This window comes from Palaemon carinicauda, chromosome 23 (assembly GCF_036898095.1).
Source record: "Palaemon carinicauda isolate YSFRI2023 chromosome 23, ASM3689809v2, whole genome shotgun sequence".
Taxonomy (NCBI): Eukaryota; Metazoa; Arthropoda; class Malacostraca; order Decapoda; family Palaemonidae; genus Palaemon; species Palaemon carinicauda.
Window position 1 is genome coordinate 90,442,902 of NC_090747.1, and position 27,139 is coordinate 90,470,040.

At 37.9% G+C, this 27,139-nt stretch overlaps 1 protein-coding gene and 1 long non-coding RNA gene across 5 annotated transcripts in view; one reads left to right on the forward strand and one right to left on the reverse strand.

Moving 5' to 3' along the window:
• Window positions 1–27,139, forward strand: part of LOC137617223 (uncharacterized) — a 148,066-nt gene that overhangs the window by 55,165 nt on the left and 65,762 nt on the right. The gene's annotated exons all lie outside the window — the stretch shown is intronic.
• Window positions 245–25,610, reverse strand: LOC137617222 (uncharacterized). Of its 4 annotated transcripts, none has more exons than XM_068347159.1 (5): window positions 25,479–25,610; window positions 14,221–14,344; window positions 13,364–13,575; window positions 12,785–12,911; window positions 8,857–12,001 (listed from the first exon to the last, which is right to left on the reverse strand). In XM_068347159.1, exons 1-5 carry the CDS (start codon window positions 25,577–25,579, stop codon window positions 11,774–11,776), a joined length of 792 nt encoding a protein of 263 aa, XP_068203260.1. In that variant the 5' UTR covers window positions 25,580–25,610; the 3' UTR covers window positions 8,857–11,773. The 4 variants fall into 4 exon arrangements, 2 of the variants coding, with proteins under 2 accessions (XP_068203260.1, XP_068203259.1); XM_068347158.1 differs by lacking the exon at window positions 25,479–25,610 and adding an exon at window positions 15,410–15,639; XR_011039591.1 differs by lacking the exons at window positions 8,857–12,001; window positions 12,785–12,911; window positions 13,364–13,575; window positions 14,221–14,344 and adding exons at window positions 245–906; window positions 1,533–1,659 and having other exon boundaries at window positions 25,479–25,569.

Consider the following 27,139-nt stretch of genomic DNA (forward strand, 5'->3'; position numbering starts at 1 on the left):
ATAATTACATTTTAACTTACCTTTTTTTACCTTTCTTTTATCAAGAAATATTCCTTTACAAGTTGTGCAATAGAATAACCGTATTGTTTTTACGCAGAAACCTTAATTATTTTCGTACATTTGTATATTAAAGAACTTGAAACCTACACAAGTGTGTCATCTCATTATGAAAGGGACAGTCTCAGATTATAGACATGGATAACAAAATAATCGAATTTAAGCTATATTTTATAAGGTGTTTTGTTAATCACACCATTTTTTAAACTATTTTATTTTATCATAGTAGCCTGAATTTAGCCATTTTAAATATAAATTAAATGGCTTGTGCATCGCGATCTGAAATCTTTTCATAGTATGCCTTTTAAAAGCTTTCTTTTATTATATAAGGTCTTGCTTTTATTAATCACACCATTTTCTTAAAACTATTTTTTATTTTATCATACGTAACCTGGACATATCCATTTTAAGAAACAATTTTAAAGTGGCTTTGTAAATTACATATCACGGTCTGAAATCATAACTTCTTTTATAGTATTCCTTTTATATCTGGATTTTCGTAGAACTCAGCAATGGTATTAACTGCCAATGTCTTAGCAACTACGTACAATGAAGAGTTCTTTAGAAAAAAAGGCGAGCCCATCCTTAGCATGGAAGGGCACCTTAACGAGAACATAGAAAATAAACGTTTCAATATGAGGAAAACTGCATCGGGTGCCCCTACGAAGGCGAACCCGTAATAGAAGAAGGTGAATCAGTTGTAGAGGCAGATCTCTGTGTTCAGGCCCGATGGCAGATGCCCTCGTAGCCAAAGCTGCCTTCATCATCTCCGGGTAACCTCTGGCATGTATGCCCTGGTGCGCATTTGCCACTGAGGCCCCATGGTCCTCCACATACCTCGCCAGGTCCCTGGGAAGATTTATTTGTTATGATTTTGTAATGGGATTTGTTATATAATGTTTCGTTATATGGTAGATTTTTGTCTCTTGATGTTACTTTTTAGTTTTTAATTTTCTCTGAACTTTTAAGATGTTTTTTTTTTTTAATTATTCATGAGAAGTTTTGTGAAATAATTTTCTAAATATACATTGGCAGGTTATTAAAATATTGCTTAAACATGAGTAATATCATTGGGAAAAGGATTCTTGCATATTTTAGATGGCATTGAAGTGTTCTTTTTTTCTTTTCTTTAGAACTGAAGTTTTAGGTCTTAAAACGACATAATTATAAGATATTTAAATCAGGTTCAACTGTTTGAAGCGTTGAGTTGAAAAAATAATATACATTCTAAGTCCGATTTTGCCATTCAGAGTATCATTGCAAAGACAAGAGCCTTCTTAGTAATTAATGTAGGTTCCGTCACAATAGATTTATTATTTAGATGCTTGACTGTTTATTTTATCCGGCACTCTCAGTAATTCAATATGCAAAAGTTAATCGCACATGATATATCTTATGGAAAAGGGATAATTTTTAGAAATATCCGCTTTGCTTTATGTTATTAGTCAGCAATGACGGAGAAGAAACTGACTCACCCTGGCGCATTCCAAGCAGCAGCGGCAGGGCTTGTACACCCTTCCATAAGCACAGCTTTCTTCTGTAGGCTCGTTTGTGCACGGGGCATTGACAGGGTCACAAGGGAAGCAGCTAAGTCCGTAGGCACTGCGGAAAAAAATGAGAGAGGGCGGAAGAATTACGGAAGCGACGGACTGTTGTGGTTTGTAATTCTAGAGTATCAGACTTAAATTGTTTAGATCAATAAAATTCTTATGCTCAAGGGGCATTTGTATCGACTATGAGCAGGTTACAGGGATAAGATCTTGGAGCCTTTGTAGTTTGTTGGGACAGGCCTGGGACCACCAGAAAATCGAGTAAAAAATGTCCGAAATCGGCTCTTTTTCAAGGGAATGATCACAGAATGAGATAGTATTAAATTCACTTGATTTGTAAATGCTTTTCCCAACCAACCACATATTAGGACAGGGTCGCAATCGCCAGAAATAGAGTAAAAATCAGTACCTATCGAATTATTCACGGGAAGTTTAACAGAATGAAATAATGAATTCACTAAAGTTGTAAATGCATCCTAATGACCTAACAGGGAGGCTAACGCCCCCTGCAACCCACCAAACACTGTCGTTCTCATACAGACATCACAAACCCACCTAACCTAACCAAGGAGTTCCCAGGACACAACCCCTACCCGTGGTCAAGTCCCCGGACCCCCTTCGTAACACTCCTACACAAAAAGCTATGGGAAGCACTCTAAATTATATCTAAAATGATAAAATAACTTCATATTATGGTGTATTGGATCATAGTAAAGAACATCTTCCCCATAAGGAATAACGATTTGGCTAATAATAAGAAAGATATCGCCTGTCCCAACAAACTGCATTCTACCCGTTATCTTTTGAAAATAAGCGAATAATATGCGGTGTGAAATGCTGAATGTCTTGGAATATATATAAGATTATTTATAGTTGTCCATCCATCCATATACCAAGGTAATTCCCCCAATTTTTTTTTTTTTGGGGGGGGTTAGCCGACATCAACAAATGAAACAAAAACAAAAAGGGGACCTCTACTCTACGTTTCTCCCAGTCTGACAAGGGACTCAACCGAGTTTAGCTGGTACTGCTAGGGTGCCACAGCCCACCCTCCCCCGTTATCGACCACAGATGAAGCTTCATAACGCTGAATCCCCTACTGCTGCTACCTCCGCGGTCATCTAAGGCACCCGGAGGAAGCAGCAGGGCCTACCGGAACTGCGTCACAATCGCTCGCCATTCATTCAAATTTCTAGCATGCTCTCTTGCCTCTCACATCTATCCTCCTATCACCCAGAGCTTTCTTCACTCCATCCATCCACTCAAACCTTGGCCTTCCTCTTTTACTTCTCCCATCAACTCTTGCATTCATCACCACCTTTAGCAGACAGCCATTTTCCATTCTCTCAACATGGCCAAACCACCTCAACACATTCATATCCACTCTAGCGGCTAACTCATTTCTTACACCCGTTCTCACCCTCACCACTTCGTTCCTAACCCTATCTACTCGTGATACACCAGCCATACTCCTTCGACATTTCATCTCAAACACATTAAATTTCTGTCTCTCCATCACTTTCATTCCCCACAACTCCGATCCATACATCACAATTGGTACAATCACTTTCTCATATAGAACTCTCTTTACATTCATGGCCAACCCTCTATTTTTTACTACCTTAACTTCCCCCAACACTTTGCAACCTTCATTCACTCTCTGACGTACATCTGCTTCCACTCCACCATTTGCTACAACAACAGACCCCAAGTACTTACTGATCCACCTCCTCAAGTAACTCTCCATTCAACATGACATTCAACCTTGCACCACCTTCCCTTCTTGTACATCTCATAACATTACTCTTACCCACATTAACTCTCAACTTCCTTCTGTCTCACACCCTTCCAAATTCTGTCACTAATCGGCCAAGCTTCTCTTCTGTGTCTGCAACCAGTACAGTATCATCCGCAAATAATAACTGATTTACCTCCCATTCATGGTCTACCAGTTTTAATCCTCGTCCAAGCACTCGAGCATTCACCTCTCTCACCACTCCATCAACATACAAGTTGAACAACCACGGCGACATCACACATCCTTTCCTGATTTCTTCGTCTGGCTGTTGAGATGCAAGATTGTAGGTTAACAGTCCAGCACATCTTCACTCAAGAGAATTTCTATTACACAGGTCAGAGACAATGTCCTGTAGAACATGCTTAAAAACATTCCATTAAAAGACGCTACAGAAGTTGAACGCTTCAAACACAAGCATTCCATTAAATGAAGCTACAGAAGTGGAACGCTTCAAACACAAGCATTCCATTAAATAAAGCTACGACGCTACAGAAGTGGAACGCTTCAAACACATGCATTCCATTAAATGACGCTTCAGAAGTGGAATGCTTCAAACACAAGAATTCCATTAAATGATGCTACAGAAGTGGAACGCTTCAAACACAAGGATTCCATTAAATGATATTACAGAAGTGGAACCCTTCAAGCACATGCATTCGATTTTAGGAAGCTACAGAAGTGGAACTCTCCAAACACAAGCATTCCATTAAATGATGCTACAGAAGTGGAACCCTTCAAACACATGCATTCCATTAAATGACGCTACAGAAGTGGAACCCTTCAAACACATTCATTCTATTAGATGACGCTACAGAAGTGGAACGCTTCAAACACATGCCTTCCATTAAATGACGCTACAGAAGTGGAACTCTGCAAACACAAGCATTCCATTAAATGACGCTACAGAAGTGGAACGCTGCAAACACAAGCATTTCATTAAATGACTCTACAGAAGTGGAACCCTTTGAACACAAGCATTCCATTAAATGACGCTACAGAAGTGGAACCCTTCGAACACATGCATTCCAGTAAATGACGCTACAGAAGTGGAACCCTTCGAACACATGAATTCCAGTAAATGACGCTACAGAAGTGGAACCCTTCAAACACATGCATTCTAGTAAATGACCCTACAGAGCATTCCATTAAATAACGCTACAGAAGTGGAATGCCGCAAACACAAGCATTCCATTAAATGATGCTACAGAAGTGGAACCCTTCAAACGCATGCATTCTATTAAATGACGCTACCGAAGTGGAACGCTTCAAACACAATCATTCCATTAAATGACGCTACAGAAGTGGAACGCTTCAAAAACAAGCATTCCATTAAATGACGCTACCGAAGTGGAACCATTCAAACACATGCACTACATTAAATGACGCTACAGAACTGGAACCCTTCAAACACATGCATTCCATTTAATGATGCTACAGAAGTGGAATGCTCCAAACACATGCATTCCATTAAATGACGCTACAGAAGTAGAACCCTTTAAACAAAAGCATTCCATTAAATGACTCTACAGAAGTAGAACCCTTCAAAAACATGCATTCCATTAAATGACACTACAGAAGTGGAACCCTTCAAACACAAACATTCCATTAAATGACGCTACAGAAGTGGAACCCTTCAAACACATGCATTCCATAAAGGACGCTACAGAAGTGAAACGCTCCAAACACATGCACGCCATTAAATGACGCTACAGAAGTGGAACCCTTCAAACACAAGAATTCCATTAAATGACGCTACAGAAGTGGAACCCTTCAAACACTAATATTCAAGTAAATGACTACAGAAGTGGAACGCTCCAAACACAAGCAATCCATTAAATAACGCTACAGAAGTGGAACGCTCCAAACACAAGCATTCCATTAAAGGACGCTACAGAAGTGGAACCCTTCAAACACATGCATTCCATTAAATGATGCTACAGAGGTGGAATCCTTCAAACACAAGCATTCCATTAAATAACGCTACAGAAGTGGAACCCTTCAAACACATGCTTTCCATTAAAGGACGCTACAGAAGTGGAAAGCTCCAAACACATGCATTCCATTAAGTGACGCTACAGAAGTGGAACGCTCCAAACACAAGCATTCCAGTAAATGACGCTACAGAAGTGGAACGGTCCAAACACAAGCATTCCATTAAATGACACTACAGAAGTGGAACGCTCCAAACACAAGCATTCCAATAAATAACACTAGAGAAGTGGAACACTCCAAACACATGCCTTCCATTAAATGATGGTACAGAAGTGGAACCCTTTAAACACAAGCATTCCATTAAATGACTCTACAGAAGAAGAACCCTTCAAACAAGCATTCCAATAAATGACGCTACAGAAGTGGAAAGTTCCAAACACATGCATTCCATTAAATGACGCTACAGAAGTGGAACCCTTCAAACACAATCATTTCATTAAATGACTTCACAGAAGTGGAACGCTCTAAACACAAATATTCGATAAAATGACGCTACAGAAATGGAACAATTAGATCATTTGAACTTGAAATGTATGTCCATATCCTCACCTCCCGACTAAAGCGACGAGACACAGCAAAGTGGTAATCCATCTCATCTTGGTCTGACGTATGTTACTTCCTCGACGATCTTCAGTTTCTGTGCACCGCATGCGAAGAATCTTTGTCTTATATACTGCTAGTCATGAACCACCTGAAGCGGTATTTGTTCTTTAACTGACCTTCCAGCGCTGTGCTTGTTGCGCAAGATCCTGTATCTGAAGGAAGCATACTTCAAACTGGCCTTATGTCATAATGCAAGTATATAAGCCTTTGTGCCATGGAGCACGTTCCTCAGCCTATCCAAGCCTTTTTTGGGGGTTGATTGGCTGTGCTTTGGGCCCTCCCCAACCCTTTGCACGATCTCCATTGCCATCAACTTTTGGCAAGGCGCCAAGTCAGTTTGGATCGATGATGTCATATTTATGTTGCGAAGCCGAGCCTTCTCTTAGCATCCTGTTTCCCAACGATTTTACGTTGTTATTACTGAAGGATTTGTGTATATAATCCATTATTGCACTATTGGATAGCAATTTCTTAATCAATTTTTTTTCCTGCAAATTCTAACAATCTAACAAAGAATTTCCCCATGGTAAAATATTCCAATCAGAGTATTAAAAATGAGAAATTTAGTCTCTCTCTCTCTCTCTCTCTCTCTCTCTCTCTCTCTCTCTCTCTCTCTCTCTCTCTCTCTCTCTCTCTCTCTCTCTCTCTCTCTCTCTCTCTCTCTTTAAGCATTTCATAGGACTTAGGCCTGGTTGACATTGGTCATAGGAGAAGAGGCTTATTAATAGAGGATTCCCTCCCTGCAAGGACTCAACAACCCTTAATACGCGCTATTTTTGCTCAAGGTCAAATATATCTGTCCTGATATACCTCCGTTCCGGCTTCCTTTCTTCCGTCTTGTCCAACCTCATGACTCACCTCTTATTGCAACAACAGGGTTTTCATCCAGTTGCACATGGGAGCTGAATGGCCTCCCAGGCCCCAGGACAAGTTAATGAATTCTAATCCCATCTCGTATTTTGTACCCCTAACTATAAGCACTATAATTCACACGTGGCATGAGGTTGCTGTTGGCCTCATACACCATTTTGAGACATTTATTTACAATTGGTTCCCAACCATCTTTACTACTTGCTGAACTGTCTTTAGATTTGGTGAATTAGAATCTCAAACTATTGGGGAATTTTTAGAACAAGAGTGTCCGTGTAGTCTATTTAAAAGTTATTTTATTTCTGGATTACTCACTGTAAGGCAAAACAGCATAGTGTTGTACACACACACACACATATGTATATATACATATATATATATATATATATATATATATATATATATATATATATATATATATATATATATATATATATATATAATACTATATATATATATGCTTGTGTGTGTGTGTATGTATGTGTGTGTGTATATTAATTCCTTCTGAGTTTCATTATTCAGTATTGGGTTGATATGTCTGGACGTCTAGACATTATTTTATCTCTACATTTTTTTTATATTTTGCAAAGTACGTAATTCCATTAATTAAATCATCTTTTGCCGTTACTACATCTTATTTGTTAGCAAAGTTTTTCTCCTGTTATACACCTTCGTACGTCTTAACTCTGTCCCTGTTACGTATTCCATTCTCATTTTAGATAAAATGTATTTAATAATACCCCTTCATCTTCACTTCGTTTGGTTTCCGGTCAGAAATAGAATTTCATGATGATTGAATCGTAGCCTTAAGGCACCATTAAGGTAGGTCACATAATCATTTATATGTCAATGAGTGTTTACCTCAACAAGTGCAAGTGACTCATATTCGAAGTAGTGGATTAAAAAAAATGAAATAAAAAAAAGTTGGTTTTTTTAGTACACTAAGCTTACTGTGAACCTGTAGGCCTACTGGCATGCTCGTTCGGATAGTTCGGCCAGGTATATACCAGAGGACAGAGTAGTTTAGTCTTCGTACATATATGATCATCGAAAATTTCTTTTGCGTGTATGTTTGTTTCAGCCTTAATTGTAATTTTCATGCATTTCTATTCAACCATTCATGTAGATAAAGAAGCGTTTTCTTAAAGAATTATGGACTGCAGTATTGCAAGGGATAATCTGCAACAACAACTGGTCATTCAAGAAACATACTCAAGTGTTACCGTCTCATTGTAAACCTCATTTTGCAGCTATCTTCTTGAGCTACTTGAAACGATGACAAAGCACTGTTTCGTACACATCAACATCTTAAATGCACCAAGAAAATAATCATCTTCATTCACCTGGTAGAACAAGGTTACACATTCGTAGTAAAAAGTTTTTTTTTTTTTTTTTTTTTTTTTTTTTTTTTTTTTTTTTTTTTTTTTCGCTGTATGAGTTCCCATTTTACTTTTGCGGTCATTTACTTAGTCAGACGATCAATTGTAGTCACTGCACACCTGAACACAAGATTAATAGAATAACCGTATTGTCTTTACGCAGAAACCTTAATTATTTTCGTACATTTCATATATTAAAGAACTTAAAACCTACTCAGGTTTGTCATCTCATTATGAAAGGGACAGTCTCAGATTATAGACATGGATAACAAAATAATCGAATTTATGCTATATTTTATCAGGTCTTTTTGTTAATCACACCATTTTTTAAACATTTTATATCATCATACGTAGCCTGAATTTAGCCATTTTAAATATAAATTAAATGACTTATGTATCGTGATCTGAAATATTTTCATATTATCCCTTTTAAAAGCTGTCTTTTATTATATAAGGTCTTGCTTTTATTAATCACACCATTTTCTTAAAACTATATTTTATTTTATCATACGTATCCTGAACATATCCATTTTAATAATAATAATAATAATAATAATAATAATAATAATAATAATAATAATAATAATAATAATGATAATAATCTTTTTTTTTTCAGCAAAAGCCATATACAGAGTTACAATAAGGGTACAGTGATCTTACACTTTTGACATTGGTAAAAATAGATGAGATATGCAATAATATCAGTGATATATTACAAACATCAATTAGCAGGTTGACCACAGAGATCTAAGGTCTGGGTAATAAAATCACAATAGAATTAACGCTTAATGATGATGATAACATACATATCAGCAAACAAAAAGAGAGGGAGAAAAAAAAATGTCGATGACAATGAAAATTATGTTGGAACAAAAATTGCTTGAATAATGATAGAACTCTGGGGAAAAGAAAAAAACCTAGTCACAGAGCAGGTGGTGTGAAGGAAATACAGGACTTCCAGACAACAAAGATATAACATAATAAAACACGTTATCATAACATTACTGGGTATTATACCCAAGTTATTTAGTGATGAAGATTTTGCATAGCCACACTATCAAAGATTAGTGAATACAATTCATTGTACTGACGCTTCCTTATTCGAGGTTTCCCACATTTTGGATTTTATTCTCGCTGCACTTGCAAGCACATTTTGAATTAGGAGATTTTCACTAGGTCGTAGGCGGGAGGTGAGACTTACTATAGAGCGTCGAATGATGGTTTTTAGGTTATCCGGTCTATTTTCAACAAACATCGCTGAAGGTGAATGGTGCCTCGGGGTATTGGTGAGGCGTCTTAGGATATCATTGTGAATGACTGTGATACGTCTCATCGATTCACGCGTATAGTTTGCCCATAGCGAGCAGCCGTATACGTTATAGCAGTAGGTTTGAAATAGGAGTTTTTTTATATCTTGGCGGCAGAAGGCAAATCTTCTCGTTACCATGTTCCCTAGACAACACAATTTACGTCGCCTGTTTTCAATGTCAGATGTGTCCTTTAAATCTTTCGTAATGATGTGACCTAGGTAAGGAAAATCATTGACAAATGCTAGCTGATGATTTTGGAGGAAAATATGTGGATCTTCTACGAATCGGAGCGCTCTCTGAAGGACAGACATGCACTGTCTTCGATTCGTTATAGATTATGTCATGTTCATTAGCGTATGCGTTGCAGGTGTCGATAAGACGTTGTAGGCCTTGGGCAGAGGGGGAGATGAGGACCATATCGTCAGCGTAGCAAAGGTTATTTTTGGTAAAGCCATTAACCGTACAACCAATGGGAAGTGAGTTCAGTCTGATATTCAAATGGTCTGTGTAAACATGAAATAAATATGGTGAGAGGATGCCTCCTTGCCTGAGATCGTTAGAGGAACCGAATGGCTGGGAAAGGACATTGCCCCATTTGACACAGAACTGTTGTGTTGAGAACCAACAGTATAATTTGCCGATGAGATATAGAGGAGTTCCCCTTTTGCGTAGTTTCAGAAAGAGTTTCAGATAGTTTACTCTGTCAAATGCCTTCCGCACGTCTACAAAACATAAGTAGACGGGGAGGCAGAGGATATATAAAAATTCAATATCTCCTTTAAAATATATACAGTATACAGGTGTCAGTCTAGTGGTTAGTCTTAAAACAAAATTGATTGTCTGCGGTGTGGAGAAAGGGTGCAAGGCGACGGAACAGAAGAAATTCAAATATTTTCGATGAAATTGTTGTGATGGCGATGGTGCGGTAGTTTCCTGGGTCACTGGCATCCTTCAGTATGTTTTTTATGAGAGGTATTAAGTGGACAAGTAGAAGGGTTTCGGGGAGATATTGGTGTAATATACAGGCATTAAATAGTGCAGGAAATAGGATATAAATTATAGGGTGGCAGAATTTGAAAGCCTCGGCAGGAAGGCCATGGCAGCCGGGTGCCTTGTTACTAGGTAATTTCTTGATAGCCTTGCTCACGTCACTCGGGGAGATACGGTCACTACATTGAGAATCCATATTGACATTGATGAGAGTATCCACTTCATTTCGGGTATCTATGTCATTTATACAATTTAGGATGGTACTAAAGTGATCCCCCCACATTATTGCGATGGATTCTTCGCCAACTGCATCCCCTACTCTTTGGGATAATTTGTTTGACTTTGGGTTTAGTGAATTAATATCTTTCCAAAGATGGGGGAAGTCATGGTTGGTCAATTTTCTGGACAATGCATCGCTTGTAGCTGATTTTCGTTGCTACGACATTGACGAAGAGCAAGTTTGAACTGTGCTCTCGCTTGCCTCATCTGTAGAGCAAGGGGACCTTCTCTCTGGCTACCATCGTTCCTCCAAAGAAGGAACATTTCTCGAGAGTGTGCATAGAGGTCTTTAACTAAATCATTCCAACCAGGTATGTTTCGATGGTTACCTCTGGAGTCTAATCGTGTCTCTTCCCGAGCTCCGTAAGGCATTTATTATATTTATGTAGAATTCCTTTAGTTTTGTTTTATGCTGTTCATTGCGGAACTTGGGATTATTGCAGAGCAGGACTTCAGCAGATTGAGTTATCGAGCGGAGATTACTTTCAGATAAGCGTTTGAATGCAGTGGATTTTTGGAGGTTGGAGAAATCCCATGAGAGGGATGGTAGCCTCTCCCTTTTGATGGATACCGCCGGGAGGGAGGGTGTAAATAATGTGATCTGTAGGGGTATGTGGTCGAATGCAGACGATAGTTCGTATCGTATAATACATTCAGTGATAGAGCTATGCAGGCGGTCAGTGGTAATACAATGATCAAGCCAATAATATTAAAGTGACTTTGTAAATTATATATCACGATCTGAAATCATAACTTTTTATAGTATTCCTTTTATATCTGGATTTTGTAGAACACAGCAATGGTATCAACTGCCAATGTCTTAGTAACTACCTACAATAAATAGTTCTTTAGAAAAAGGCGAGCCCATCCTTAGCATCGAAGGGCACCTTAACGAGAACATAGAAAATAAATGTTTCAACATAAGGAAAACTGCATTGGGTGCCCCTACTCCGAAGGAGTCGTAGACGAAGGCGAACCCGTAGTAGACGAAGGCGACCCCGTAGTAGGCGCAGGTGAATCAGTTGTAGAGGCAGATTCCTCTGCTCCGGCCTCCTGGCAGATGCCCTCGTAGCCAACACTATCTTCGTAACCTCCGGGTATCCTCTCGCATGTATACCCAGTTGCGCATGTGCCAGTTACGCCCCATGGTCCTCCACAATCCTCTCCAGGTCCCTAGGAAGATTAATTTGATATGATTTCGTTATGGGATTTGTTATATAATGTTTCGTTATAAGGTAGATTTTCTCTTTTGTCATGTTACTTTTTTCGTTCTTAATTTTCTCTTAACTTTGATGTTTTTTTTTTCATTATATTCATGTGGAGTTTTATGAATGAATTTTCTTTCAATATACATTTGCAGGTTATTCAAAGATTGCTTAAACATGAGTAATATTATTGGGGAAGGGATTCTAACATATAGATTGCATTGAAGTTTAGACCTGAAGTTAGGTTCTCAAGTCATTTAAAACGGGTTTTAACGTATGATGTTTAAAGACGTAAAACGACATCATTATAAGATATTTAAATTAGGTTTAACCATTTGAAGCGTTGAGCTGAAAAAAAAATAATATAAATTCAAGTCAGATTTTGCCATTTAAAGTATCATTGCAAAGACAAATACCTTCTTAGTAATTAATGTATGTTCCGTCACAATAGATTTATGTTTTAATTGAATGTTATTTTACTCTTTATTTACAATTAACGATATCGGCGTCAATGACCTTAGATGCCAGGATGCCAGAAAACCTCAAATAAATCAATTATCAAGATGCGTGACTTTATTTTACCCGGTACTCACAGTAATGCGATATGCAAAAGTAAATCGCACAGGATAGATCTTATGGAAAAGGATATTTTTTTTTTTTTTTTTTTTTTTTTTTTGAGAAATGTCTGCCTTACGTTATGTTATTAGTCAGCAATGACGGAGAAGAAACTGAACTGGAATTTCAGACTCACCCTGGCGCATTCCAAACAGCAATTACAGGTGTCGTTGACCCTTCCATAAGGACAGCTTTCTTCTGTAGGTTCGTCTCTGCACGGGGAATTGACAGGGTCACAAGGGAGGCAGCTAAGTCCGCTGGCACTGCGGAAAAAAAAATGAGAGAGGGCGGAAGAATTACGGACAGTTCGTGGTGAATAGGAAGGCGACGGAATGTAGTTTTTAATTCGAGAGTATCAGACTGAAATTGTTTAGATCCATAAAATACTTATATTCAACATACATCTGTATCGACTATGATCAGGTTACAGGGATGAGATCTTTTGAAAATGAAGCGAGCAATATGCGGTGTGAAATGCTGAATGCCTTGGAATATATACGATAAGATAAGTGTGAAGGTCCTGTAGAGAGTAGGTTTCCCCTGCAGTATAGGACCATAAAAAACAGCCCTTAAAGTCAAGTTAGGTAAGATGTCGCAAACTAGAAGTTAAAGCTTAAGATACGATGGACGAGTAAATTGTTACAAGACTTTCACCTTAACGAGAACATAGAAAATAAATGTTTCAATATAAGGAAACTGCATTGGGTGCCCCTACTCTGAAGAAGTCATAGACAAAGGCGACCCCGTAGTAGGCGCTGGTGAATCAGTTGTAGAGGCAGATTTCTCTGCTCCGTCCTCCTGGCAGATGCCCTCGTAGTCATACCGGTCATACCAGCCTTCATCAACTCCGGGTACCCTCTCGCATTTATACCCATTTGCGCATTTGCCACTGTAGCCCCATGGTCCTCCACATACCTCGCCAGGTCCCTGGGAAGATTTATTTATGTTAGGATTTTGTAATGGGATTTGTTATATAATGTTTCGTTATATGGTAGATTTTTCTCTCTTGGGATGTTACTTTTTCATTTGTAATTTTCTCTTAGCTTTTAAGATTTTTTTTTTTTTCATTATTCATGAGAAGTTTTGTGAAATAATTTTCTAAATATACATTGGCATGTTATTCAAAGACTGCTTAAACATGAGTAATATCATTGGGAAAAGGATTTTTGCGTATTTTAGATGGCATTGAATTTTTTTTTTCTTTTCTTTAGAACTGAAGTTTTAGGTCTTAAAACGACATAATTATAAGTCATTTAAATCAGGTTCAACTGTTTGAAGCGTTGAGTTGAAAAAGTAATATACATTCAAGTCTGATTTCGCCATTCAAAGTATCATTGCAAAGACAAGTGCCATCTTAGTAATTAATATATGTTCCGTCACAATAGATTTATTATTAAGATGCTTGACTGTTTATTTTATCTGCCACACACAGTACTACAATATACAAAAGTTAATCGCAAAGGATATATCTCATGGGAAAGGGATAATTTTTTTTTTTAGAAATGTTCGCTTTTCGTTATGTTATTAGTCAGCAATGACGAAGAAGAAACTGAACTGGAATTCCAGACTGACCTTGGTGCATTCCAAGCAGCAGTGGCAGGGCGTGTACACCCTTCCATAAGCACAGCTTTCTTCTGTAGGTTCGTCTGAGCACAGTAATTCTTTGTCACAGCGGGGGCAGCTAAGTCCGTAGGCACTGCGGAGAAAAAAAGGAGAGGGCGGAAGAATTACGGACAGTTTGTGTTGAATAGGAAGGCGACGGACTTTTGTAGTTTGTAATTCGAGAGTTTCAGACTGACATTTTTTACATCCATAAAATACATATGCTCAAGGTGCATTTGTATCGACTATGATCAGGTTAGAGGGATGAGATCTTTTGAAAATAAAGCGAGCAATATGCAGTGTGAAATGCTGAATGCATTGAATGACGCTAAAGAAGTGGAAGGCTTCAAACACAAGCATTCCATTAAATGACTACAGAAGGGGAATGCTTCAAACACAAGCATTCCATTAAATGATAATACAGAAGTGGAACTCTCCAAACACAAGCATTCCATTAAATGATGCTACAGAAGTGGAACTCTTCAAACACAAGCATTCCATTAAATGACTACAGAAGGGTAATGTTTCAAACACAAGCATTCCATTAAATGATGCTACAGAAGTGGAACTCTCCAAACACAAGCATTCCATTAAATGATGCTACAGAAGTGGAACGCTTCAAACACAAGCATTCCATTAAATGACTACAGAAGGGGAATGTTTCAAACACAAGCATTCCATTAAATGATGCTACAGAAGTGGAACTCTCCAAACACAAGCATTCCATTAAATGATGCTACAGAAGTGGAACGCTTCAAACTCAAGCATTCCATTAAATGACTACAGAAGTGGAATGTTTCAAACACAAGCATTCCATTAAATGATGCCACAGAAGTGAAACTCTCCATACACAAGCATTCCATTAAATGATGCTACAGAAGTGGAATGCTCAAAACACAAGCATTCCTTTAAATGACACTACAGAAGTGGAATGCTCCAAACACAAGCATTCCTTTAAATGACACTACAGAAGTGGAATGCTCCAAACACATGCATTCCATTAAATGACGCTACAGAAGTGGAACGCTCCAAACACAAGCATTCTAATAAATGACGCTACAGAGGTGGAACCCTTCAAACACATGCATTCCATTAAATGACGCTACAGAAGTGGAACAATCAGATTATTTGCCCTTGAAATGTATGTCCATATCCTCACCTCCCGACTAAAGCGACGAGACACAGCAAAGTGGTAATCGACATCTTGGTCCGACGTATGTTACTTCCTCGACGATCTTCAGTTTCTCTGATGTGCATTTGATGATTCCTTGCCTTATATACCGCCAATCTTGAACCACCTGAACCGGTATTTTCTCTTGACTGACCTTCCAGCGCTGTGCTAGTTGCGCAAGATCGTATATCTGAAGGAAACATACTTCAAACTGGCCTTATGTCATAATACAAGTAAGCCTTTGTGCCATGGAGCACGGTCCTCACCCTTTGCACGATCTCCATTGCCATCAGTTTTTGGTAAGACGCCAGGTCAGTTAGGGTCGATGATCTCATATTTATGGTTGCGAAGCTGTGCTTTCTCTTATCACCCTGTTTTACAACGAGTTTACGTTGTTAGTACTGAAGGATTTGTGTATATATTCCATTATTGAACTATTGGATAGCAATTTCTTAATCAAATTTTTTTTCTGCAAATTCTAACAATCTAACAAAGAATTTCCCATGGCAAAATATACCAATCAGAGTATTAAAAATGAGAAATTTAGTCTCTCTCTCTCTCTCTCTCTCTCTCTCTCTCTCTCTCTCTCTCTCTCTCTCTCTCTCTCTCTCTCTCTCTCTCTCTTTAAACATTTCATAGGACGTAGGCCTGGTTGACATTCGTCTTAGGATAAGAGGCTAATTAATAGAGGAATTCCTCCCTGCAAGGACTCAACAACCCTTAATATGCCTTTTTTTCGCTCGAGCTCAAATATATCTGTCCCGATATACATCCGTTCCGGCTTTCTCTCTTCCGTCTTTTCCAACCTCATGACTCACCTCTTATTGCAATAACAGGGTTTTCATCCAGTTGCACATGGGAGCTGAATGGCCTCCCAGACCCCAGGACAAATTAATGAATTCTAATCCCATCTCGTATTTTGTACCCCTAACCATAAGCACTATAATTCACACGTGGCATGAGGTTGCTGTTGGCCTCATACACCATTTTGAGACATTTATTTCCAACTGGTTCCCAACAATCTTCACTACTTTCTGAACTGTCTTGAGATTTGGTGAATTAGTATCTCAAGACATTGGGGAATTTTAGGACAAGAGTTTCCGTATAGTACATTTAAAAGTTATTTTATTTCCGGATTACTCCACTGTAAGGCAAAATAGCATTGTGTTGTACACACACACACACACACACACACGCACACTCACACACACACACACACACACACACACACACATATATATATATATATATATATATATATATATATATATATATATATATATATATATGTGTGTGTGTGTGTGTGTGTGTGTGTGTATGTATGTATGTATGTAGATTTAATTCCTTCTGGGTTTTATTATTCAGTATTGGGTTGATATGTCTGGACGTCTAGACATTATTTTATGTCTGCATTTTATTTATCTTTTGCAAAGTACGTAATTCCAATAATCAAATAATCTTTTGCCGTTACATCTTATTTGTTAGCAAAGTTTTTCTCCTGTTGTACACCTTCGTACGTCTTAAATCTGTCTCTGTTACGTATTCCATTCTCATTTTAGATGAAATATTTTTAATAATACCCCTTCATGTTCACGTCGTTTGGTTTCCGGTCAGAAATAGAATTTCATCTTGATTGAATCGTAGCCTTAAGGCATCATTAAGGTGGGTTACATACGCATTTGTATGTCAATGAGTGTTTACCTCAATAAGTGCAAGGGACATATATCCGAAGTTGTGGATAAAAAAATAAATTTAATAAAAAGTCTGATTTTAGTACACTAAGCATAGTGTAAACCTGTAGGCCTACTGGCATGCTCTTTCGGATAGTTCGGCCAGGTATATCCCAGAGGACAGAGTAGTTTAGTCTTCGTATATATATGATAATCGAAAATTTCTTTTGCGTGTATGTTTGTTTCAGCCTTAATTGCGTTTTTTATGCATTTCTATTCAACTGTCCATGTACAGAAAGAAGTTTTGTTCAAGAATTATGGACTGCAGTATTGCAAGAGATAATCTACAACAACAACTGGTCATTCAAGGAACATACTCAAGTGTTACCATCGCATTTTAACCCTCACTTTAAATCTGGGCTACTTGAAGCGATGACAAAGTACTGTTTCGTACACATCAATTTCTTGAATGCACCAAGAAAGTAATCATCTTCATTTACCTGGTAGAACTAGGCTACACATTCGTAGTGAAAAGGTTTCTTTTTATCATTGTATGAGTTCCCATTTTACCTTTGCGGTCATTTACTTACTCAGACGATCAATTGTAGTTACTGCACACCTGAACACAAGATCAATAGAATAACCTTATTGTCTTTACGCAGAAACCTTAATTATTTTCGTACATTTCATATATTAAAGAACTTAAAACTTACACTAGTGTGTCATCTCATTATGAAAGGGATAGCCTCTGATTATAGACATGGATACCAAAATAATTGAATTTAAGCTATATTTTATTAGGGGTTTTTGTTAATCACATAATTTTTTTAACTTTTTTTTATTTTATCATATGTAGCCTGAATTTAGCCTTTTTAAATATAAATTAAATGACTTGTGTATCGCGATGTGAAATATTTTCATAGTATCCATTTTAAAAGCTGTCTTTTATTATATAAGGTCTTGCTTTTATTAATCACATCATTTTCTTAAAACAATATTTTATTTTATCAGACGTATCCTGAACATATCCATTTTAATAATAATAATAATAATAATAATAATAATAATAATAATAATAATAATAATAATAATAATCTTTATTTCAGCAAAAGCCATATACAGAGTTACAATAAGGGTATAGTGATCTTACACTTTTGACATCGGTAAAAAAAGATGAGATATGCAATAATATCAGTGATATATTACAAACGTCAATTAGCAGGTTGACAACAGAGCTCTAAGGTCTGGGTAATAAAATCACAATAGAATTAACGCTTAATAATGATGATAACATGCATATCAGCAAACAAAAAGAGGGAGAAAAAAAAATGGCGATGACAATGAAAATTATGTTGGAACAAAAATTGCTTGAATAATGATAATAATGTCAAATGCCTTCCGCACGTCTACAAAACATAAGTAGACAGGGGAGGCAGAGGATATATAGAAATTCAATATCTCCTTTAAAATATATACAGTATACAGGTGTCAGTCTAGTGGTTAGTCTTAAAACCAAATTGATTGTCTGCGGTGTGGAGAAAGGGTGCAAGGCGACGGAACAGAAGAAATTCAAATATTGTCAATGAAATTGTTGTGATGGCGATGGGGCGGTAGTTTCGTGGGTCACTGGCATCCTTCAGTTTGTTTTTTATGAGAGGTATTAAGTGGACAAGTAGAAGGGTTTCGGGGAGATATTGGTGTAATATACAGGCATTAAATAGTGCAGGAAATAGGATATAAATTATAGGGTGGCAGAATTTGAAAGCCTCGGCAGGAAGGCCATCGCAGCCGGGTGCCTTGTTACTAGGTAATTTCTTGATAGCCTCGCACACGTCACTCGGGGAGATACGGTCACTATATTGAAAATCCATATTGACATTGATGAGAGTATCCACTTAATTTTATGTATCTTGGTCATTTATACAATTTAGGATGGTGCTAAAGTGATCCCCCCACATTATTGCGATGGATTCTTCGCCAACTGCATCCCCTACTCTCTGGGATAATTTGTTTGACCTTGGGTTTAGGGAATTAATATCTTTCCAAAGATGGGGGAAGTCATGGTTGGTCAATTTTCTGGACAATGCATCGGCTCGTAGCTGATTTTCGTTGCTACGACATTGACGAAGAGCAAGTTTGAACTGTGCTCTCAGTTGCCTCATCTGTAGAGCAAGGGGACCTTCTCTCTGGCTACCATCGTTCCTCCAAAGAAGGAACATTTCTCGAGAGTGTGCATAGAGGTCTTTAACTAAATCATTCCAACCAGGTATGTTTCTATGGTTACCTCTAGAGAGTCTAATCGTGTCTCTTCCCGAGCTCCGTCAGGCATTTATTATATTTACGTAGAATTCCTTTAGTTTTGTTTTATGCTGTTCATTGCGGAACTTAGGATTATTGCAGAGCAGGACTTCAGCAGGTTGAGTTATCGAGCAGAGATTACTTTTAGCTAAGCGTTTGAATGTAGTGGATTTTTGGAGGTTGGAGAAATCCCATGAGATGGATGGTAGCCTCTCCCTTTGGATGGGTACCGCCGGGAGGGAGGGTGTATGAAATGTGATCTGTAGGGGTATGTGGTTGAATGCAGACGATAGTTCGTATCGTATAATACATTCAGTGATAGAGCTATGCAGGCGGTCAGTGGTAATACAATGATCAAGCCAATAATATTAAAGTGGCTTTGTAAATTATATATCATGATCAGAAATCATAAATTTTTTTATAGTATTCCTTTTATATCTGGATTTTGTAGAATACAGCAATGGTATCAACTGCCAATGTCTTAGCAACTACCTACAATAAAGAGTTCTTTAGAAAAAGGCGAACCCATCCTTAGCATCGAAGGGCACCTTAACGAGAACATAGAAAATAAATCCTTCAATATAAGGAAAACTGCATTGGGTGGGTGCCCCTACTCTGAAGGAGTCGAAGACGAAGGCGACCCCGTAGTAGGCGCAGGTGAATCAGTTGTAGAGGAAGAGTTTTCTGCTCCGGCCTCCTGGCAGATGCCCACGTAGTGCCTGTCTTCATCATCTCCGGGTACCCTCTCGCATGTATACCCAGTTGTGCATTTGCCAACGAAGCCCCATAATCCTCCACATACCTCGCCAGGTCCCTGGGAAGGTTTATTTATGTTAGGATTTCGTAATGGGATTTGTTATATAATGTTTAGTTATATGGTAGATTTTTTTCTCTTGATGTTACTTTTTAGTTTTTAATTGTCTCTGAACTTTTAAGATGTTTTTTTTTTTTTATTATTAATTTCGTAATGGGATTTGTTATATAATTTTTAGTTATATGGTAGATTTTTTTCTCTTGATGTTACTTTTTAGTTTTTAATTTTCTCTGAACTTTTAAGATGTTTTTTTTTTTTTATTATTATTCATGAGAAGTTTTGTGAAATAATTTTCTAAATATACATTGGCAGGTTATTAAAATATTGCTTAAACATGAGTAATATCATTGGGAAAAGGATTCTTGCATATTTTAGATGGCATTGAAGTGTTCTTTTTTTCTTTTCTTTAGAACTGAAGTTTTAGGTCTTAAAACGACATAATTATAAGATATTTAAATCAGGTTCAACTGTTTGAAGCGTTGAGCTGAAAAAATAATACACATTCAAGTCTGATTTTGCCATTCAGGTTCCGACACAATAGATTTATTATTAAGGTGCTTGACTGTTTAGTTTATCCGCCACACAGTAATGCAATAAACGAAAGTAAATCACACATGATATATGTTATGGACAAGGGATGATTTTTTTTTTCTTAGAAATGTTCGCTTTACGTAATGTTATTAGTCAGCAATGACGGAGAAGAAACTGAACCGGAATTCCAGACTCACCCTGGCGCATACCAAGCAGCAGTGGCAGGGCTCTTTTACCCTTCCATAAGGACAGCTTTCTTCTGTAGGTTCGTCTGTACACGTGAAACTTTCGTCATAGTGACAGCGGCAGCTAAGTCCGTAGGCACTGCGAAAAAAAAAAAGGAGAGAAAGCGGAAGAATTACAGACAGTTAGTGGTGAATAGGAAGGCGACGGACTTTTGTAGTTTGTAATTCGAGAGTTTCAGACTGAAATTTTTTACACCCATAAAATACATATGCTCAAGGTGCATTTGTATCGACTATGATCAGGTTAGAGGGATGAGATCTTTTGAAAATAAAGCGAGCAATATGCAGTGTGAAATGCTGAATGCATTGAATGACGCTAAAGAAGTGGAAGTCTTCAAACACAAGCATTCCATTAAATGACTACAGAAGGGGAATGCTTCAAACACAAGCATTCCATTAAATGACGCTACAGAAGTGGAACGCTTCAAACACATGCATTCCATTAAATGTCGCTACAGAAGTGGAACGCTCCAAACACAGGCATTCCATTAAATGACTCTACAAAAGAGGAACCCTTCAAACTCAAGCATGCCATTAAATGACGCAACTGAAGTGGAACGCTCTAAACACGAGCATTCCATTAAATGACGCTACGGAAGTGGAATGCTCCAAATACATGAATTCCATTAAATGACGCTATGGAAGTGGAACGCTTCAAACACAAGCATTCCATTAAATGATGCTATGGAAGTGGAACGCTTCAAACACAAGCATTCCATTAAATGACTACAGAAGGGGAATGCTTCAAACACTAGCATTCCGTTAAATGATGCTACAGAAGTGGAACCCTTCAAACACATGCATTCCATTAAATGATGCTACAGAAGTGGAATGCTCCAAACACATGCATTCATTAAATGACGCTACAGAAGTGGAACGCTCCAAACACAAGCATTCCTTTAAATTGCGCTATAGAAGTGGAACACTCCAAACATGCATTCCATTAAATGACGCTACAGAAGTGGAACGCTCCAAACACAAGCATTCCATTAAATGACGCTACAGAAGTGGAACGCTCCAAACACATGCATTCCATTAAATGACTCTACAAAAGAGGAACCCTTCAAACTCAAGCATGCCATTAAATGACGCAACTGAAGTGGAACGCTCTAAACACGAGCATTCCATTAAATGACGCTACAGAAGTGGAATGCTCCAAATACATGCATTCCATTAAATGACGCTGAAGAAGTGGAACCCTTCAAACTCAAGCATTCCATTAAATGACGCTACAGAAGTGGAACGCTTCAAACACATGCATTCCATTAAATGACACTACAGTAGTGGAACATTCCAAACACAAGCATTCCATTAAATGACCCTACAGAAGTGGAACGCTCCTAGCACAAGCATCCCATTAAATGAGGCTACAGAAGTGGAACTCCAAACCCAAGCATTCCATTAAATGACGCAACATAAGTGGAACCCTTCAAACACTAGCATTTCATTAAATGATGCTACAGAAGTTGAACCCTTGAAACACATGCATTTCATTAAATGGCGCTACAGAAGTGGAACGCTTCACACGCAAGCATTCCATTAAATGACGCTACAGAATTGGAATGCTCCAAACACATGCATTCCATTAAATGATGCTACAGAAGTGCAACACTTCAGACACAAGCATTCCAAAATATGACGCTACAGAAGTGGAACGCTCCAAAAACATGCATTCCATTAAATGACGCTACAGAAGTGGAATGCTCCAAACGCATGATTCCATTGAATGAAGCTACAGAAGTGGAACGCTCCAAACGCAAGCATTCCATTAAATGACGCTACAGAAATGGAACGCTCCAAACACATGCATTCCATTAAATGACGCTACAGAAGTGCAGCGCTCCAAATGCAAGCATTCCATTAAATGACGCTACAGAAGTGGAACGCTCCAAACACATGCATTCCATTAAATGATGCTACTGAAGTGGAACCCTTCAACCCCAAGTTTTCCATTAAATGGCGCTACAGAAGTAGAATGCTCCAAACACAAGCATTCCATTAAATGATGCTACAGAAGTGGAATGCTCCAAACACATGCATTCCATTAAATGATGCTACAGAAGTGGAACCCTGCAAACACATGCATTCCATTAAATGATGCTACAGAAGTGGAACGCTCCAAACACAAGCATTCCATTAAAGGATGCTATAGAAGTGGAAAGCTCCAAACACATGCATTCCTCTAAATGACGCTACAAAAGTGGAACCCTTCAAACACAAGCATTCCATTATATGACACTACAAAAGTTGATCTCTTCAAACACATGCATTCCATTAAATGAGGTTACAGAAGTGGAATCTTCCAAAGACAATCATTCCATTAAATGACGCTACAGAAGTGGAGCTCTCCAAACACATGCGTTCCATCAAATGACGCTACAAAAGTGGAACCCTTCAAACTCGAGCATTCCATTAAATGACGCTACAGAAGTGGAACGCTCCAAACACGAGCATTCCATTAAATGACGCTACAGAAGGGGAATGCTCCAAATACATGCATTCCATTAAATGACGCTACAGAAATGGAACCCTTCAAACTCAAGTATTCCATTAAATAACGCTACAGAAGTGGAATGGTCCAAACGCATTCCATTAAATTACGCTACAGTAGTGGAACACTCCAAACACAAACATTCCATTAAAAGACGCTACAGAAGTGGAACGCTCCTAACAAATGCATCCCATTAAATGATGCTACATAAGTGGAACGCTCTAAACTCAAGCATTCCATTAAATGATGCTACAGAAGTGGAACCCTTCAAACGTAAGCATTTCATTAAATGACGCTACAGAAGTCGAACCCTTCAAACGCAAGCATCTCATTAAATGACGCTACAGAAGTGGAACACTTCAAACGCAAGCATTTCATTAAATGACGCTACAGAAGTGTAACTCTTCAAACACAAGCATTCCATTAAATGACGCTACAGAAGTGTAACGCTCCAAACACATGCATTCCATTAAATGACGCTACTGAAGTGGAACGCTTCAAACACATCCATTCCATTAAATGACGCTACAGAAGTGGAACCCTTCAAACACAAGCATTCCAATAAATGACGCTACAGAAATGGAACGCTCCAAACACATGCATTCCATTAAATGACGCTACAGAAGTTGAGTGCTCCAAGCACATGCATTCCATTAAATGACGCTACAGAAGTGGAACGCTCCAAACACAAGCATTCCATTAAATGACGCTACAGAAGTGGAACGCTCCAAACACAAGCATTCCGTTAAATGACGCTACAGAAGTGGAACGTTCCAAACACATGCATTCCATTAAATGACGCTACAGAAGTGGAACGCTCCAAACTCAAGCATTCCATTAAATAAAGCTACAGAAGTGGAACGCTTCAAACACAAGCGTTCCATTAAATTACGCTACAGAAGTGTAACTTTCCAAACGCAAGTATTCCATTAAATGACGCTACAGAAGTGGAACGCTCCAAACACATGCATTCCATTAAATGACGCTACAGAAGTGGAACCCTTCAAACACAAGCATTCCATTAAATGACGCTACAAAAGTGGAATGCTCCAAACACAATCATTCCATTAAAGGACGCTACAGAAGTGGAATGCTCCAAACACTTGTTTTCCATTAAAGGACACTACAGAAGTGGAACCCTTCAAACACATGCATTCCATTAAATGACACTACAGAAGTGGAATGCTCCAAACACAATTATTCCATTAAAGAACGCTACAGAAGTGGAATGCTCCAAACACAAGCATTCCACTAAATGACGCTACAGGAATGGAACCCTTCAAACAAAAGCATTCCATTATATGACACTACAGAAGTGGATCTCTTCAAACACATGCATTCCATTAAAGGACGCTACAGAAGTGGAACCCTTTAAATACAAGCATTCCATTAAATGACGCTACAGAAGTGGAATGCTCCAAACACAAGCATTCCACTAAATGACGCTAAAGGAATGGAACCCTTCAAACAAAAGCATTCCATTATATGACACTACAGAAGTGGAATGCTCCAAACACAAGCATTCCATTAAAGGACGCTACAGAAGTGGAATGCTCCAAACACATGCATTCCATTAAATGACACTACAGAAGTGGAATGCTCCAAACACAAGCATTCCATTAAATGACGCTACAGAAGTGGAATGCTCCAAACACAAGCATTCCACTAAATGACGCTACAGGAATGGAACCCTTCAAACAAAAGCATTCCATTATATGACACTACAGAAGTGGATCTCTTCAAACGCATGCATTCCATTAAAGGACGCTACAGAAGTTGAACCCTTCAAACACAAGCATTCCATTATATGACACTACAGAAGTGGATCTCTTCAAACACATGCATTCCATTAAAGGACGTTACAGAAGTGGAACCCTTCAAACACAAGCATTCCATTATATGACACTACAGAAGTGGATCTCTTCAAACACATGCATTCCATTAAATGACGCTACAGAAGTGGAACAATCAGATTATTTCCCCTTGAAATGTATGTCCATATCCTCACCTCCCGACTAAAGCGACGAGACACAGCAAAGTGGTAATCGACCTCATCTTGGTCCGACGTATGTTACTTCCTCGACGATCTTCAGTTTCTCTGATGTGCATTTGATGATTCTTCGCCTTATATACCGCCAATCTTGAACCACCCGAACCGGTATTTTCTCGTAACTGACCTACCAGCGCTGTGGGCTCTTTCCAACCCTTTGCACTCCATTGCTATAAGTTTCTGGTAAGACGCCAAGTCAGTTCGGGGCGATGACCTCATATTTATGATTGCGAAGCTGAGCTTTCTCTTATCGCCGTTTCCCATCGATTTTACGTTTTTAGTCCATTATTGCACTTAATCAATTTTTATTTTTTTGCAAATTCTAATAATTTAACAATGAATTTCCCCATGGTAGAATATACCAATGAGAGTAGTGCAAAAAAAGAAATTTACTCTCTCTCTCTCTCTCTCTCTCTCTCTCTCTCTCTCTCTCTCTCTCTCTCTCTCTTCAAGCATTCCATAGGACTTAGGCCTGGTTGACATTCGTCTTAGGATAAGAGGCTTTTTAATAGAGGACTCAACAACCCTTAATACGCGCTATTTTTGCTCAAGGTCAAATATATCTGTCCCGATGTACATCCGTTCCGGCTTCCTTTTTTCCTTCTTGTTGTGCATCCTCATGACTTTCACCTCTTACTGCAACAACAGGGTTTTCATACAGTTGCACATGGGAGCTGAATGGCCTCCCTGACCCTAGGACAAATTGATAAATTTAATCCCATCTGTTATATTTTACCCCTAATTATAAGCATTATAATTCACACTTGGCATGAGGTTGCTGTTGGCCTCATACACCATTTTGAGACATTTAATTCCAACTTGCTGAACTGTCTTGAGATTTGGTGAATTAGAATATCAAGCAATTGGGGATTTTTTAGGACAAGAGTGTCCTTATAGTCTTTTTGAAAGTTATTTCCGGATGACTCCACTGTAAGGCAAAATAGCATAGCGTTGTACACACACACACACACACACACACACACACACGCATATATATATATATATATATATATATATATATATATATATTATGTATGTATATATATATATATATATATATATATATATATATATATATATATACATATGTATGTATGTATATATATATATATAAATATATATAAATATATATATATATATATATATATATATATATATATATATATATATATATATATATATATGCGTGTGTGTGTGTGCTATTTTGCCTTACAGTGGAGTTACTCCACTGTAAGGCAAAATAGCATAGTGTTGTACACACACACACACGCATATATATATGTGTGTGTGCATATATATATGTGTGTGTGCATATATATATATATATATATATATATATATATATATATATATATATATATATATATATATATATATATATATATGTATGTATGTATGTATGTATGTATGTGTGTGTGTAGATTTAATTCCTTCTGGGTTTTATTATTCCGTATTGGTTTGATATGTCTGGACGTCTAAATATTATTTTGTCTGCATTTTTTTTTATCTTTCGCAAAGTACGTAATTCCAATATTCAAATAAGCTTTTGCCATTACTAAATCTTATTTGTTAGCAAAGTTTTTCTCCTGTTATACACCTTTGTAATTCTTCAATCAGTC